Below are 18,614 nucleotides of genomic sequence, written 5' to 3'. Positions count from 1 at the left end.
GGGCGTGCTAGCTGGCTTTGATCCCAGTTTTTCAATTTCTTTGAGGATGTCAATGGCATACTTTCATTGAGATAGAAATATCCCCCCTTTTTAATATGCTACCTCTATTCTGATAAAATACCTCAGCTTGCCAAGATCTTTAATATCAAACACCTTATTAAGGTAATTTTTGAGATTTTGTATGTGTCTGGTGTTGTTCCCTATTATAATGATATCGTCCACGTAAACAAGTAGGATGGTGATGTCTTCACCTTCCTTTTTAGTGAACAAGGAGTGATCTGCTTGGCTTCTTTGAAACCTTTTATTTTTTAAAGCGTAACTGAGTTTGGCATACCAAGCTCGGGGAGACTGTTTTAGGCCGTATATGGCATTTTTTAATTTGCACACCAAGTTCTTATTGGAACTTGGATGTCCTGGAGGGAGCTGCATATATACTTCTTCTTTTAGTTCGCCTTGAAGAAATGTATTTTTCACGTCTAGTTGGTGGAGCTCCCACTCAAGATTGCATGCTAACGAGGGGAGAGTGCGAACGGTGTTCATTTTTGCTACCGGGGCAAAGGTCTCGTGGTAGTCTATCATGTGTGTTTGAGTGTACCCCTTTGCCACTAGCCTAGCTTTATATCTTTCGATGTCTCCATTGCTCTTATATTTAATTTTGTATGTCCATCTACACCCGACTGCCTTGTGACCCTTGGGGAGCTCAGTTATTTCCCATGTTTGGTTTCGTTTAAGGGCTTCTAACTCCTCTTCCATGGCATGGACCTAGAGTTTGTTTCCTTTGGCGTCTTCATACATCTCGGGTTCTCTTTCCTTGTTGATTTTACAGAGATAGGCCGTGTATGATGGTCCTAAATTGTCATAGCTAATTTGCTTGCTGATGGGATAAGTAGTGTATGATACATAGTCCTGGAACCTTGAGGGCGGACGTGAGGCCCGATCTGACCTTCTCAGAGTCACGATTTCTTGGAAGGTTGCGGCTTCTTAGGGGAATGTTTCCATGTGGTTTTCAGTCTCGTTGACGACCAGAGAGAGGCTGGTTTCGTGAATGACTGTGCAGTGAACTAGTTCATCATAGTCGTTGAGAGTGAGTTGCTCCCCCTAATTGTTGGTGTCCTGCTCAGTGCCTGAGAAGTAAGGACTCTCTTCGTTGAAGTTGACATCCTGCGACACATGGAAGCTCTTGGTATTGTAGTCATAACACTTGTACCCCTTTTTCGACGTGGAATACCCTAGAAATAGGCATTTGGTGGCCCTTTTTCTGAGTTTGTCCCATTTGTGAGGTGAGATCCAAACATAGACGGTGCATCCAAATGTTCGAAGATGTTTAATTTTGATCTTTTTCCTTTGAGTTTTTCAAGAGGAGACTTATTTTGAAGTCTCTTCTTAGGAAACCTATTTATAATGTAGCACATCGCGGCAATGACGTCGCTTTAGAAGTTTGTTGGTACATTTGTTTGAAACATGATGGCTCTGGTGACTTCAAGGAGGTGCCGTTTTTTTTCTTTTAGCTACCCTATTTTGTTGTGAGGTGTCAACACAGGTGGTTTAATGGTCTATTCCTTGGTCTTTGCAGAAGTTCTTAAAAGCCTGATTGATGTACTCCTTTCCATTGTATGTTCAAATTGCTTTGAGTTTTTGGCCAAATTGAGTTTCTACCATTTTGCAAAAAACTTTGAAGTTTGTGAAAACTTCTTCTTTGGATTTCAAAAAATATACCCATGTGGTCTTTGAGAAGTCATCAATGAAGGAAACAAAGTATTTGAAATTCTATATCGATTATGAGGGTGCTAGCCCCCAGACGTTTGAGTGCACGAGTTCAAAAGGAGTAGTGGAAGAACTTTCAGAAGTTGGGTAGTGTGTGCGAGTGAGTTTGGCATATCAGCACACATCACAAGTATTTACATTGAAAACTAATGCAGGAAATAGAGAGTGTAAGGTGTGACTAGACGAATGTCCGAGCCTGTGGTGCCAGTATCGGCCTTCGTTAGCTCAGGTTGTCATTGCTCTTTGACCTTGTTGTATATGATAGAGTCCATTGATTCGCTGCCCTTTACCAATCATCTTCCCTGTAGTTAGATCCTGAAATTCCATGTTAGTTTGAGAGAAAACTACTCTGCAGTTAAGTTCATCAGTGATAGTGCCCATAGATAGGAGGTTAGACGTTAGAGCAGGAACAAACAAGGCTTTGCTAGGAATTGAGGAATTAAAGAAATTGGTGCAGCTGATTCCTTTGAGGTTCATAAGTGACCCGTTGGCAGTGGATATGGGTTCATCTTCCCCTTTGTTTTTCATGCTCAAATTGCTCTCATCATTTGTCATATGATGCGTGGCTCCCGAATCCACTATCCATGGCTGAGTTTTAAAGGGGCAAGAGTTGTGCATACCTGATTCGTTGTCGACTTTAGTTCTGTGTATAGCAGAGGCCATCCCAGCAGTCTTCTTTGTGTCATTTGATTTGTAGAGACCGCAACCCATAAGGAGTTTCGTCATTGCTTCAACTGTTAACGGGGTGCCTGCTGAGTGAGCTTGTGGTGATTTCTGTTCATGTTCAGTTTTTCCTTGAGTTCGGTCGGGTCTACCGTGAAGGAACCAACATGTTTCATGGGATTGGTCTGGCTTTTTACAGTGAGAACATTGGGGCCTCTTGGATTTGTCACGGCTGAATTGGGTGTATCCAGTCTCACTTTCTTTGATATGAGACTTTGCGGCTTTAGAATCTGTCAAGAATGCTGCTTTTTTTAGTGTCTCGTCGAGTTTGCTAGTCGGATTCATGACCTTACGATGGACTTCCTCTCTCATTATGATGTCACATATTGTATTTAGGGAAGGAAGGTCGTCAAGTTTTCTAAATCAGGACCTAGGGCAACCAGGATCTGAAAGATCCTTTCCTGTTCTTTTAGTTTAGTGACATCTCTCGGGTCGTTCGAAATGATCTGGTAAGAATCCAGTTCGTCCCATAAGCTCCTCATACGTCTGAGAAATTCGTTGAATGAAGCTTCTGATTTCTTTGTATCTCGAATCTCTTGGGAGAGCTAATACATGCAGGTTATATTATATTGCTCTCCATAGAGTTCTTTGGCTACTTTCTATATGTTATTGGCGGTCTCAAGGAATAAAAACCCGTCGGCAATGCGAGACTCCATGGAGATTAGGAGCCAGGACATCACTAGGTGATTGTCGGATTCACATTCTTCGTATTTGGAATTGGTAATCTCAGGTTTGGGGTTTTTTTCGTTTATAAATCCAAGCTTCGATTTTACGCTCAAGTATAGAGTTGCAACCTTCGACCAGGATAAGTAGTTGGTACCATTTAGTACAGTGCTTTTGGAGTTACCTGTTCATGGACTATTACTCGATGCATGGGGTTTTCTGTGCTCGTTGAGCCTCCACCACCGCTTTGGTTCTCTATCGTGTTGGTGGGAGCTTAATGGTGATTGCTCGGGTGTGAGTAATATGCTTGCTCTGATACCATGAAGAGTTGAACCAGTGAGGGAGCTACACCAAGTTCATAAGGAATTGAGTAATCGAGAAGGCAACAAGAGCATGTTTATGTGGTTCGGCCAAGTCTGGCCTACATCCATGAGAAGGAAACACCTTTGATATTCTTGATGCTTTTTACACAGAGATTATAGGATTATTGGGGATAAATACATGCGGTGCCTACAAGACGATCAGTATGCCAGTTGTCCTCAATAAATAATGATGAATTGGTTTCGATTGATCCAAATGGTATAGCCATGCGGTACCAGGGTGTTGCCAAGAATCACAAAGGTGTCCCGAGATAACTCTAATTCTCAACAAAGCTGTTAGGTTATTCGTTCAAATGCAAGAGCAAGGCATTGTGCCAAATGAAGTGATCCTAGTTGGCATCCTTAGAGATTGCCGATCGATTCAAATATACGGTTTGAGAATAGGGAAGCAACTTCATGGGCTGGCATTGAAGATGAGAATGGCAAAGCATCCGTTCGTCACCAGCTCGTTGGTCGACTTTATGGGAACAATGGTTGTTTGGAGGACCTGTGCAGATTGTTCAATGAAATAGTGAAAAGAGATATTGTGCTATGGACTGGAATTATGGTATGCTATAACAGAATTTCAATGAGGTTATCAGGACTTTCAATGAGATGAGAAGAGCCGGAAAGAAGGGAAAGCATTTCACCTTTTCAACTGTTCTTCGTGCTTTTGCCGAAATTGGCGATGGCCGAACAGGAATGCAAGTTCATGCAGGGGCTGTTATGGTTGGGGTTGATCAGAATGTGTTTGTTGGGACTAGCATGATCATCATGTACGGGAAGTGTGGGCTTCTGAAGGAAGCTCACCAAGTGTTTGAGGGCATGGCTGAGAGAAACACTGCGTGCGTGTTGGGTTTGCTGGGGGCATCCTGGTTCTTTGGAAAGCTTCTCTTAAGGTGATGATAGTGGATATTGGTCATTATTCCATCTCTCTTTCTGCAAACTTGTTGTCATCGCTACAAGATGTCGTATTCACCTTTGTGTATGACCCTGTCGTGTCGGCCTCGCGACCAACTTTCTGGGTTGACTTGGATCGAGTTTTGGTTACTTTTGGATCTCTTCAGTGTTTAGGAAGAGATTTCAATTGCCTGTTGTCCATGCAGGATTCTAGTCTACCAGTTCTTCTCAACTCCTTCATTAGGGGGTTTCAGGAGTTTGTTCGGTGAAACTAGCTTTACTCGGTACCTCATATGGGGGAACAATTCTCGTGGTCAAATATGAGGTCTCGCCCTTGCTTGCAAATACTTGATCGTGTATTTCTCTCACCAGATTTATTTCACGTAGTCCCGGATGTCACTACATGCCTGTTACCGCAGACCCTATCTGATCATGGACAACTGACTGTTTCTTGGGGCGCAGGCTTCAAAGTGTGCTGTAGGTTCTTCTTTAAGGAGTGGTGGCTTCGTGTGCCAGACCTTTAGCAGCTGGTTAGACAATCGTGGGCTCAACCTGCTACAGGATCTTGGGAGGCCATCCGCATCCATGCAAAGCTTCTTCGTCTTCGGCAACGTATTAAGGAATGACTCAACTTTAATAACCTGAACAAGTTTAGGTTCATCGGCCAGTGGAAAGCTGAGCTCTCCTCTCTGGCCCAACGTCAGGTCGATCTTGTTGGTGTGCCAGAGGGTCAAGTGCTTCAATTGCAGGAGTGTATCGTTGTCCTCTCTGCCCTCGTTGCAGAATGGAGAGCGCGAGATGAGCTTAGATGGAAGTTGAGGGCCAGAGTTGCATGGTTGGCTAATGACGATGATAATACACAATTTTTGTATATGAACGCATCAAATAAGTACAGTAAGAGTCGGTTCCTCTCGATCGAGATCGATGGATGCCAGTTTGGTTAGCAAAATTGTTTGTCATTTATTACTTCTTATTTCTCCAGGTTGTATTCGATCAACGTAGGCGTTGGCAGGGTCATCAGCGATATGGGTTATAAGCGGTTGGCGACAAACCAATTTGTTCCTCTGCATGCTCGATTCACCGAAGATGAGATTTCTAATGCTATTAGCGACCTTTTGGGATGGAAGGCCCCAGGCCTTGATGGTTTCCACGTAGACTTCTTTAAAGCTTTTTGGTCAATTGTTAAAGCTGACCTGCTCCACTTGTTCGATGAATTCTATCGTAATGCAAGGTTGCTTAAACCATACCATGTGATAGTCATCTCTTTGATTCCTAAAAGGCAAGGGGTGTCAAACATATCCAACTTCAGGCCAATTTCGGTGATGGGTGCTTTGTATCGCATTATATCTAAGGTGTTGGTTAATCGGTTGCGCGCTGTCATTGATTAACTTGTCTCTCCGAACCAGGAGACTTTTATTCTAGGTCGAAGTGTGCAAGGGTCTTTTATTTGTACAATTGAGCTTCTTCACTCTTTACAGCCGACTGGAGCACCGTTTTTCTTGTTAAAATTGGATTTTCATAAGGCTTATGATAGTCTGGCATGGGATTTTCTGTTTAAATCTCTAACAAATATGGGGTTTGGCTGCCGGTTTATAGCATGGGTTAAGGAGCTGGTCACGAAATCTGTGTCATCGGTTTGCATTAACGGACTGAGAGGGAAAGAATTCAAGTTGGCTAGAGGTGTGCGTCAAGGTTGTCCCCTAGCCCCTATCCTTTTTAATATCGCAGCAGAGGGTTTACCTATTCTCATAAAAAGGGCAGAAAAAATAGGCTTCTTGGATTCCTTGGGCATTCTTGGTTTTGTTGGTCACACAATTCAATATGCAAATGATACTATAATATTTGGTCATACGAATATTAATCAAATGTCTAGGTTGTGCTTCAGTATTAAAGTATTCGTTGCAATTTCAGGCCTTCGCCTGAACGAGAGTAAGTGTGCTCTAGTCTTACTCAATGCTGACCCTCTTCTCCAATCAGCTGCTGCAAGGATCTTCAATTGCCTGATATCCGACCTTCATGCTAATTTTTTAGGTCTATCGTTGCACTCACTGCAGTCATCGAAAACTTCATCTTGGATGTCTACTATAGAGTGGGTGCAAGGAAGATTGCAGTCTTGGAAGGCCCGATATTTATCTTTTGCGGGATGATTGACGCTAATTCACCATGTTTTGGCCTGATTACCAGATTTTTGTATGAGCATGTCCATTATACCAACGACAGTAGAACGGATGATTAACAGTTTGTTTTCGCACTTCCTTTGGTCTGGGAATGCATCTCACAAAAAATACCCACTTGTTTCTTGACAGCAGATCGTTCTCCCGAGGCAGCGAGGCGGCTTGGAAATTCCAGCTCTGAGAAAGATGAGCATCGTTTTAGTCTTGAAGTGGGCCTGGGTCGCTTCCACATCTCCATCTCCTTGGGGTACGTTTATTAGGCAAAAATATGGTAGTCTACCTGACTCCCTTCTTTCGATGCCCAGTTCAGTGTGTCATTCGTCCCTCTGGTTGGAGTGGAAAGACACTTCGCTCCTTCAATGGTAGGGATCTCATGCCTGGCAATGGTCGCTCGTGGTTTCACTGAGCTATGACGAGCAGAGATAGGTTCTCCATTAAGCAAGTTTATCATTCCTTGTTGTCATCCAAGATGGACTGGTTTCCCACTGATTTTATATGGGGTAAGGGGCATGCTCCAAGGGCAAAAGCTTTGGCATGCCTAGTGACTCTAGATCGTGTTCAAACCCAAATTAATGTCAGAAAACGGGAGCTTCAAAACATGTGTGTTCTTTGCGAGAAGGCAGTAGAGGACACAACTCACCTATTTTGGTTTTACCCGATCGTTCTAGATCTATTTTTTCAAACTTAGGGTGCACCGTCTGTTCAAACTCGTTTGAGTTTCGTTATTCGGGACCTCTTGCTTGGTCCCATGATTTTACGACAAAAAAAAATAGAGATTATTGTAGCGGGTATGGTTGGTTTCAGCATGGTGGCTGATCTGGACTGAAAGAAACGACATCTTTTTCAAGGGCATCAAATTAGATTTTGGAAGGCTTCGCCAGGGTTATGTCTGATGTATATCTGACTCTTAAATTACATAGTAGAGACAGGAGGTGGGATCTGCTTGTACTCTGAACTGTGCACGGTCACCCTTTAGATTGCAGCTGTCTTACTCTTATGTTCCTCTCTCATCCAATAATCTGTTTGGATGTATTTTGGTAATGTTGAACGGTGAACTCTCTCTCTCTCTCTCTCTCTCTCTCTCCGTGTGCGTCACTACTAAAATGTTTGCATATATTAGGCTAAAATGTGCCTTGAATAGTAAATGGCGCACATTCAACTCTTAAATGCAGAGGGGTTACACGAATCAAAGCTGGACAAAAAGAAGGATACAATCTCAGGCATACAGTCCACAGAACAAATCAGCACAGAACCTGAGGAGCTCACTTTTGTAATCTTGAATGGTAATGTTTGCCCGAGGCCAGGATCTCCAAATATTCAACTGATAGCTGACGGCAGCAGCATCTATTTGTGTCACCGTGAACCAGAATCTTTGACAGCAGGCACCTCTGAAGGGAAGTTAGCCAAGTCCAGATCTATGAGCGAGAGCTCATATGGCTGGACGTAGGAACTTGAGGTGTCTACCAGCAATGAAGATTTCATAGATTCTGGATCAGCTGATTTCTGCTGATTGCCAGCATTTTCCTCAGGGTTGCTGGTGTCTGAGGAAAAAACACTGGAAAGCTGTATATCATCGATCTTATTGTTACCAAAAATATGTCTGTTCTTCCTCACAGTATCCATCTCTTGGCCCATTGGCACAAATGTGCGTGACCGGTATTTTGTTGTTCCCTCATCACCTTCGTTCTTGTAAAGCACATAGTCGTGATATGTAGGAGCAAACTGAAACACATGAAAGAACAGTAAATTCTAGTTCAAACTGTGTTTTCTTAAGGAATCCGACTGTTAGAAATGACCCCTACAATCTAATCCAACTTGTCGTCCAAGACGTAAACCGAGTGTCATGGGGGCCCAGGAAACAAAGCAAACATGATGAACAAAACCAGCCTGTCCATAGGCTAGTGAACAACCTTTTTGACATGGAAGAACATGTCTTCAGTGTCTCCATTCAAACTAATGAATGTGATTCTTCAAGTCGGATAGAGAAGAAAGGGACAGATTGACAACTGATAAGGTCCGCAGGACCATAACCACATTGAAGTATAGGACATCAATTTTAGCTCACTTATAGGAATGCAGCCGAGCATCAACTGCATCACACATACAGAACCTGTGGATGTGCCTTAACAAAGTAACCATGAAATGCAAACCAAGGAAATAGATCAAACTGACCTGATGAACGGTGTCATGATATAAGTCATTAATCTTCAAAGCATGAGCCAAGCTTCCTGTCAGACCACCTGAAGAACCAATATTTGCACCAGCATACTCCTTGTATGGAAATGCATAGAAGTGCCCCACTGCAGCGGCAAGCATCTCAACGCAGACGATAAAATTTTGAAAATTGGCAGCTTCTTCAGCAGTCTTTATGATCCCATACTTGGCAGCCAGAAAAACCAAAACCCCCTGAAAGCAAGATTCACAGTTTTCGCATTTTATGCAAGTAGTCTTTACATATAGAAGAATTAAACCTCGCTGAAACAATGATCATTAACTGTATTGTTGTCAGAACTACCTGGCAGATCATGGGTCACAATGGAAAACCTATATCCATAACAAGTTTTCAGGAACAAACTATTTTCCTGAGAGTTTCCATAGCCTTCAAGGTTAAAATAGCACCTCCAACCACTTCTTTACTAACAAATGCCCTCATTCAAGTCAAGAGGCCAGCATGATTATCAACATCCCGCACAGACTTATAAAATTTCCACATCCTTATTGTCTTATCAACATCCTCACATTTGGACACAAGATTTCTTGGTAAGTCTTATTATTATCTAATAAGTATTGTGGTACGTGAGTCACTCTCTTTAGTGCCTTTCCTTCGTATGGCTTTATGTCACTAACAGCCCTTTGTTCAGCTTAAAAGTAGTTACTGAAGGGAATGGGTGTGGGTATGTGTGTATACCATGAGTTGTTTATTTGACAAAGAAAATCATGTCACAATAGAAAGTCCACAAACCTAGATGTAGGAAACAATATCAACAGAGCAAAAAGACTCAAGGAAATGGTGTTCTCTTGAAATCTTTGCTCTCAGTGGGGCCCACACTCCCCCATCAAACACGGGGGAACTTCCCCCCAACTCTTCCACCATTTTGGGGGGAAGTTTCACCCCAAAATTGAGGTGGGGTGGTGGTGGTGGGGGAGTCATGACTCATGAGCTCCCCTTGCAACTTTTTCCCTCGGGGGAAGTTCCCCCAGCATCAAATGTGCCCTTAATGTTATTTAGTTATTGTGGGTATGTGAGTCACTCTCTTTCAGTGCCTAACGGCCCTAACCTCTCTACGACTTTATGTCACTAATCTGCCCTTTATTCAGCATAAAAATACTTACTGAAGAGAATGGATGAATGAACGGGAATGGATGTGTCTGTAATTACCATGAGTTGGTTATTTGACAAAGAAAATCTCACATGGCAATGGAGAGTCACACAACCCTGGAGTAGTAAACGATAATAACAGAGCAAAAAAGTTTAAGGAAATGTTCTTTTCTTTTCTTAAATATAACTTTAGATAATCTGTCTCAAAGGACTAATCAACAAGAAACGAGGTCAAAAGTTACTGAAAGCTACCCCCTACCTCATTGCTTTCACAATTTCCTCTACAGTTAGACCACAGTGAAGACAATGTTGAAAACCTCACAAAAATTACTCAAATAGTACATTCTGCCTTCGTCCTTCCCTTTCATGTCACAACCTAATTCCTACTCCATTAGATATTAACAATTTTACATTCCTAAATTAAACTACTTACTGTAAACCAACAAAACTTATTAATTACAATATTGTCCCAAGCTCCAAACTCATGAGTCAACCATGGACCCAGTTCTCTAATTTGAGAAAAATGTTGCTCAATTTGAAACCATTAGCACCTTCATATACATCATTTGTGTGCATCTTTATTGGTTCCCACCCTTAAGAACCATAGCGTAATTGATGGCAGTCCAAGAGCTTCCTTCAACTTGGATATGTTCGTCTTTATTGGCTCCCACTCTTAAGAACCATGGTGTAATTGATGAAAGCCCAATAACTCCGTTCATGTGCACTTCTTAAGATTAAATTGAAGGGATGGAGGAATCCCTAAGTGGCTGGAGAAATACATGCTTTGTAGCACATCATACTGGGGAAGGGTCCGGCTTGGGTATAGGATTTAGACCAAGGCCCTGACCGAATACGGCTTAAACCTGGCCTGGAAATTATACAGGCTGGTTCGGGCCCACAGGGCCAAAAGGTTTGCTTAGAAACTGATTTTGCATGAACATCAGAAATGGCTGTGAATACCATATGCTTATTAAAAAATTATGTGTTTCTACCTTTTATTATGTGATAGGATGCATTTATTAAAAGAAGAAGAAGAAGAAGAAAGAAATTCATTGACTCAAATCTCTAAGTTGAATATTTTTAATACCTTGAAGCTCAAGTATCTGTTTATACTTTATGTAGCTTGGAATTTGACACAAATGATTATGAGTTGATAAACTTTTCACCAACACTTGTTTATTATAATTGTCATCCCAATTAATGTATAACCATTCATCTTACATAATAACATCATTAGTAGGAAACTGTATATATACTGAACAATGACCTCAAATTTGAATGATTAGCACATAAGTTTTCTTAGTTATTATTCTTATATGTCTGTCGATTCATCCTACTTTTTTACATTTCTCCAATATGTTTATGTTTATGTATTACTTTTATATGCATAGTAAGATACTTATATGTATCCTAGACCTGAATCATGATACAATGCAACCTTTATAACATCTTTTCCTACAATTTAGATCTTAAAAAATTAAACATTCTTATAATTATATTGCTTTAAATGACTATAAATAACCATTAATCAAAATTTTGGCCCAATTGCTGAACTCACTACTCATGCCTCATAAATCATATCCTCCCAGTTAAACCAAACAAAAATCTGAATCCAACATTGCTAATACTTGCACCATGCTTCACAATTTCAGCTGTTCCCTACATGTTCCATCACCCTTAAATGATCACCATGCTTCACTGTTTCAGTTGTACCTACATGTTCCATCACCCTTAAATGATCACCATGGTTCACTGTTTCAGTTGTTCCTACATGTTCAATCACCCTTAAATGAATAACAATCTCCAACAAGCTAGTAGCTTGACTTGCTATGCTGTGCACAAAACTTACACGAGGAATATGTGGGCATGTATGAAGGAACTTTCTTGATCCAGCAGAATAAGATATGAATTATTCTTATTGTTGCATGTTGACATAAAGAACTTCTCTCTCTCTCTCTCTCTCTCTCTCTCTCTCTCTCTCTCTCTCTCTCTCTCTCTCTCTCTCTCTCTACACATAAGTAGGAGTTAGAAAAGAAAGTGTTTTCTCTCACCAGAAAAAAAAAGTTTGTCTTCAGGAAATCTCAGAAAGTTTAAAGGGGGGAAAAGGAATTTGAAGATAAATTCTCTTTCTAAAATTATGGGAGTATCTCAACAGATATCAACTGAAATCCATAAAACTACTTTGAACTTTGACATGCATCTTTCAAACATCATCCTAAATTCAAAATCCCAAGTAAATATTTAAGAATGCTCTCTTTTTCTTCTCACCCTGATGAGGGTTGGAAAAATCTTTTACCTCAAGGATGCTCCTTTATTATTATTAGAAATGCTTACTCCTCCACTGGGCTTCACTATATTAGAGTTTGCACATTTGATCAATCTCCAAAAATGATCATCCACATCATATGTTTTTTAAACCAACTATCATGTCTAACGTTTTAGTTGTCCATGAAAGAACCGATTGAAATTATGTGTATGCTGTGTCAGAGAAACAGTAAGGGCTCAATCATTGTTTTAGGAGAGAGAGAGAGAGAGAGAGAGGTTTCCCTATCTACATACCTACTTATGCATCTGTTATTTGTTAATCATGAAGACAGTTAAATTCCATCAAAAGCTACAGTAAGACAGGATTCATGAACTTGCTAGAATGAGAATCACGGGAATCTATGGATGATTTATTGCAGTGATGGTTCAGAGGGTATTTGTAATCGTTTAGCCCATATGTGGTCCTTCAAATTTTTTTCCCTCAGCATACCAAAATGGGCAGAAAAAGCGATAGTGTAATAAGCACAAATATATGATAACTTGCAAAACATAGAATTAGAATTTTAAAAGATTTACCTGCCAATAGGTAAGGAAAATAACTGATTTGATCAGGATGAACTTTGGAACAGGATTGAATGGATGAAGCAGATCTCTACATGCCACGTAGAACAAGGCCAAAGCGTACAAAGCCATTGAATAAGAGGCAATGTAAATGATTGTGACATACAAATAGGCTTGCATTGGATTGAAATTTCCATCTTCATATTTTCCTTTTGCATAAAGCACAAAAGTGACTGAAACCAAAATAGGCTTAAGGATCACAAATTGCAAACCACCCTGTTTGCACCTCCGAATAAAACGGCTGTTAAACAATTAACCACATCAGCACATGGATAAAATAAAAAGAAAACATAGAAAAATAATTTGCTTCCAAGATTTCCAGAATACTAGGAAAAAAACATAAAAGAACTACAACAATTCAAGAAACATTGACAAACCAAGAACAATAACCTATGATATTCTCCAGTTAGATACACACCCATCAAGAGGTATGGCAGGCAAGCAGCAAGTCATGAGAGACCACGATGGTTTCAAGACCCTACCGCTTAAACTCAATACAACAGCACCAGGGCCGCCCACCCATGCAAGGCACAGCGAAAGGAAATTGTAAATGACCCATGCTTCATACCTGGAAGCACATCAAAGAACATTCCACTTAGAATTTCAGAACGAATTTCCACAAATGAAGATCGCTATTACATCACTCATTGCTGAAGGAATATATTTTGATGTGTGCCAGAAGGAACTGAAATTGTGCTAATAGCACAAATTGCATCAATTGCTTGGGCATTTTAAACAAGTGGCAACAAAATCTCTCTCTCTCTCTCTCTCTCTCTCTCTCTCTCTCTCTCTCTCTCTCTCTCTCTCTCTCTCTCTCTATATATATATATATATATATATATATATATATATATATATATATAGAGAGAGAGAGAGAGAGAGAGAGAGAGAGAGAGGCACGAAGCTTCGACCTGTATGCTCTACTTACAATATAATCTATCTCCAAAAGAAACTTCTAATAGAATTGTTAACAGAGGGGTATGGGGAAAGTCTAGTGGTGTAGATATGCCAATGACTGAGTACATATATTTAGAAGACTACAATAAAATTTTCACCATCATATGTTGTAGAGTGTTGGAAAACAAAGTAGTAACAATAAGATAGAGCACATAACATGCCTGCAGCACAATGTCAAGAGGGATGACATTAATTAGTGAAGTATATCATATGATAAGAGGGTGCCTCTTGTTAAGTTGTACATGTATAAACAAATATATATATATATATATATATATATATTTGTTTAACATGTACAACTTAACACCTCTCTGATTCATGACACTTTTACGAGGCTGCAAGAAAGCCCACATCATTAAGGATGCAGAGTATCAGATAAAAAACAGATGTCAAAATTCATTGCGATTGAGATACATATGTGAAGATGAATGTCAAGCACAATATGAGCAAGTACCATAATTAGAAGTTTATTGTAGCAAAATAAACATAAAAAAGAGGGACATTATGCAGAATAGGAATGCAATACAAGGACATGAAACAGCATTGTTGTCAAAGAATGCAATGTTAAAGGTGGAAGGAACTAGCAAAAGTGGGGGACCCTAAAGACTTGGGTTGTGACAGCAACACGACAGATGCAGACATGAAATTTGTGGAGTAACTCATGGTTTAGCTATTATATGAAAAAACAGGACTTGGAAAGCTGGGTCCATGCAGATGGACCGAGGCATGCAATGGTGATGATGACATCAGTTCCCAAAACACAAGCTCGTACATGTGGCAGCATTCTGCTAGGATTATGATTTTTAAATTCAAATCTTGAACAATATATGCATTGTCATTGGCATCATTGAAGATTTAAAGTAAGATAAAAATCCATTGAACAAAATAAGAAGCCGGAAACATTTTTATTCCAAAAATCCATCACTAATATTTGCAGTTATATGCTATGTCACATAAACACAGGTCCATATATGCTTAGTATGATGAGAGTTTTGTATAACTAGGACATATGGAAACATCTGTACATTATAAGTGTCTGTGTGTGAGTATATGCATGCTAAATTCTTAATCTACAGTAATAAAGCATGAATATCATCTAAAATGCAAATTCTTAAATAGCAATTCTAAACCATTATGATTAAAAACATCAAATAATAAAATTAAGTTGAACATCTGAAATATAATGTAATCAATGACCCAAAAAAAGAAGTGAGCATACAATGAGCAATGAAGATCATAAAGGAAACAGATAAACTTAAGAACATGGTGTTCACTGTGTCCAACACTAGTTTGATTTTGTCCATAAAGTGTCATGGTGAACCTGGTGTCATGCCGCATCAACACAGGATACACATACTAATGAAGCATCCATATGACATAGGTTATGTGAGAAGCTGATGAACGTTCAAACCAGCTTGTGCAATTAATACTCGAGAACTTAACCCCTGAAAACAAGTCACTAACTTAAGACCTAATAGAAAATCCATGTAATTAGCCTTGCAAATTTGGCATGGCCATCTACTGAAATAACAGAAAGATAACTTCAAAGATATACATCATTATGATTCCTGAAGACATGTCACATTATGACTCTAGTTCTGTTCTGTTCCATATTTAATCAGTATCAACCATTTTGACTACAAAGCAAAATCAGAACCTTCGATTGATCACTGCAGGAACTATGACATGGACTGTATATGGAGCAATGTCAAAACAGCAAGTTCACATTGTTGAAGTGAAGGAACATAGCTAAAAAGTATTCAGACAAACATTTTGCAACCTGACACTGCATAATGAAAATATACACTTACACTTCCCGAATTGAATTAAAATAGATTGACTTTTCATTGAGCACAAGAGACATAAAGGACATCAATGCATAAACCTGTGAACAATAACAATAAGTTATTAAGATAAAAAAAACAGACAAGCAAGAATCAAACAACAAAAAGCAACAATTGGAAGTAAAAAAAAAAAGAAAGAAACAAATGATAAATGTTTAGAAAAAAACAAAGAAACAAAAGAAAAAACCTTAATAAAACAAACAAATAGGAGCAAGACAAAATTCAGGGGGAAAAGAGTAGCAGCCTGTTCATACTTTTTATGATTAGAATAGGACAGTATTGACTCACAAGCACCTCAAGCATGATGGCTTCAAAAATCTAATAACTACATCATCCTTTTCAGACAGAAACAGCATGCATTCTGCTGCAAGTGACTTTAAAAAGGAAAGTCATATCCGGATAACCCCTTCTCAAATACTATATGAATGTAACTAAATGTATTGTATCAGGGGTTAAATAGTAAAATACCCCAGGGTCATTAGATTCCTTTGAATATAAATGTTTGAGATATCCCAAATGAAGCAGTTATTGGATGTCAACTCAAAATTTTGTGTTTCCTCTTATTCCCCTCTTCTCTTGTTCCTTTCTTCATTCCAATCACTTCATGAAATGAAATACTGAAGAATAAATTTCAGGCAAAGCATAACTTTGACATATTAAACAGGTATGATGAGAATGACCAATTGTAGGTATACACCCCCACTGCAAACACACTCAACTGGTTGGCAGCATTTGCAATCTAGCTTAGTAGGCAACCAGAAAACCGCTTTCCCGATTCAAGGTGCATCTCCTAGGGTCCACAATCACTAAATGATGGCTCTCAAACTGTATCTCTCAGAACCCCATGTCCCCATTTTTTCCACATCTAGCTGCAATAGTCTATTTGAGTGCCTTGGCTTTTCAATTTCTTTTTTCTACCTTGTGAAAAACAAAAAGGTACTTTCTTTATCAGAAAAATACTAGTTCTTTTTTCAGCAATTTTCATACTAAACAATTGGAAATTGCAAAACCCACTCAAGTCACTGATCTGTTAAATTCATCAGTTTCTTCTCAGATCACGGACAGCTAAATTTTTGTTTGTTGGTGTCTCACGAGTATATGCATAGCGCATTCATGGCTTGCATGGTGATTTCTTTCCAATTAAAATGTTTTAAATAGATTATCTTGACTAGGTCCATGGTGCATCTGTCTTGCTAAAAATTCTTGTAAACAAGTTGAGATTTGATTACCCATATTCCTATTAGAACTACATAAGAGAATTGACACTGCACTGAGGGTCAGTCTGACACCCTAGCATGTTCAAGGCTAAGTGCTCAATATCACAGAATACACATATATGATCGAAAAAATACTGTAACAATGTGAAATGACAGAAGCAATCTCCTAGTGATGCCAGTGATCATGAAAATATCTTAGGTGGTTAGTAGCTTCATGATATGCAATGCATATACTCATGTAACATTAAGCGCACACCTGATGAATGGAATATACTACCAATTCCAATATTGGGAACTAGTATCTCCAATGACCGGAGACTTTTAGGCATTCCCCATTCTCTATCTTATCCAGTTGAACACTTGTCACTCGTTAAAAGAAAAAAAAACATTATTCACCCCTTGTTAATCTTCTTGACAACCTATATCAAGCGACACACATACGGCATAATCGACCAACACATATATGGAAGAAACATTGTGATAAAGGAATATAAGAAAGAATAGCTCTCAAGAAATCATTCAGATAAACGGAAAAAGCGGCAGCAACGACTTACCGGAACCATGAAGATGATGCGAACAATGTAGCGTTGGTACGTAGGTTCAGTGTAATTCAAGAGGTGCCTGTATATGTGCCAAACCGCCAACCCAATTGCCCCAATTGCACAGGGGAACGCCACCAAAATGTAGTAAATCGGACCCATTTTAACCCTCTTAGCGGCAAACCATCAACAAATTTGCCCCAGAAAATTCGAAGAATCACCACAACGATCACAACTCCTCTATTTCACGCGGAATCCCTTCAGCCGATTGGCGCCAAAGACCACGGCCCCGACAACAGAATCGTTTCCGATCATCAGAAACAACCAGAAACCTCATCAACGCGCATCGGAGATCGAAATTCCAGTTAGGAAGGGAAATAAGAGGTTCCGCCACTTCGCCACTGATCCGATCTCTCAACTCTCCGCCCAAATCGATCGCATCAACGTCCACAGTACCTAAAAACACCGAAACCGAGCCTTAATAGGGCAGAATGCGTTAGGAGGGAACCCTAATTCAGAGACGAAAGCGAGAGAAAACCCCGATTTTCAAAAAGAACAAAAGCCCTAACCCTAATTTCCCGAAGAAAACGCGAAGCGCAGTTTTTCACTGCAGCCTTGGAGCAAGTTTCCCAAGTAAAATCGAGAATTCCGCGAGAACACGAACGAAATTCTCGCCGTTTTCGGGGAAAGGCGAGAATTGGAATGACTTTTCCCGATAAGAAAAAAAGTGGGCAAACAAAGAAAGAGAGAGAGATTCAGTCACCAGACGGAGTATGAAGAGTGAGAAAAAGGGAAATGATGGAGCGCCAACCAGAGAAGGTTGGATAGATACGAATATTCTAATTTTACCCCTGGATCGTTTGAAACCTTTCGGCAACGCCATATTCCCGAATGGTTCGATTGGTCAGTTTCCGTAAGCAGAAGCCGGCCGCCATGGACAGCGACTCACGTTAGGATGATGGTGTTTGAGTAATTTATAGTAAATTAATGGCTGTTTGATTTGGATGCCCTTGTTTGCGTACCGTTTACGTGAACGGACCGGTTACGTGGAAACACGCTGTCGAATAAAACGATTTTTTAAAGTTATACCAACGCGGTTCAGCCGCTCCCCCTCGGCTCTGCGCTGGCTTTTAGCTTGGAAGCGTGGGGAAGGACGTTTTAAACGGCAGTTTTATCGGACGTTTTAAAATATCAGCAAAAATAAATGCACTTAAATTCATAATTAATAATAATATATACACAGATGTAGTTGATATTTTAAGGACGTTG

The 18,614-nt window shown here is 39.9% G+C and overlaps 1 protein-coding gene across 2 annotated transcripts; it reads right to left on the bottom strand.

The window, feature by feature from the left end:
* Window positions 1-7,675: 7,675 nt before the first annotated feature.
* Window positions 7,676-18,092, bottom strand: LOC149817624 (uncharacterized). Of its 2 annotated transcripts, XM_089985156.1 has the most exons (7): window positions 17,915-18,092; window positions 17,361-17,801; window positions 15,557-15,630; window positions 13,207-13,356; window positions 12,744-13,029; window positions 8,756-8,989; window positions 7,676-8,305 (listed from the first exon to the last, which is right to left on the bottom strand). In XM_089985156.1, exons 2-7 carry the CDS (start codon window positions 17,505-17,507, stop codon window positions 7,937-7,939), a joined length of 1,260 nt encoding a protein of 419 aa, XP_089841282.1. In that variant the 5' UTR covers window positions 17,508-17,801; window positions 17,915-18,092; the 3' UTR covers window positions 7,676-7,936. The 2 variants fall into 2 exon arrangements, with proteins under 2 accessions (XP_089841282.1, XP_089841283.1); XM_089985157.1 differs by lacking the exons at window positions 13,207-13,356; window positions 17,915-18,092 and having other exon boundaries at window positions 7,795-8,305; window positions 17,361-17,649.
* Window positions 18,093-18,614: the final 522 nt, after the last annotated feature.

The sequence above is a fragment of the Nuphar pumila genome, chromosome 13 (genome assembly GCF_984573655.1).
Source record: "Nuphar pumila chromosome 13, dmNupPumi1.hap1.1, whole genome shotgun sequence".
NCBI lineage: Eukaryota > Viridiplantae > Streptophyta > Magnoliopsida > Nymphaeales > Nymphaeaceae > Nuphar > Nuphar pumila.
Note: the sequence above shows the minus strand (reverse complement) of the source record. Positions and strands in the feature narration are given on the sequence as shown.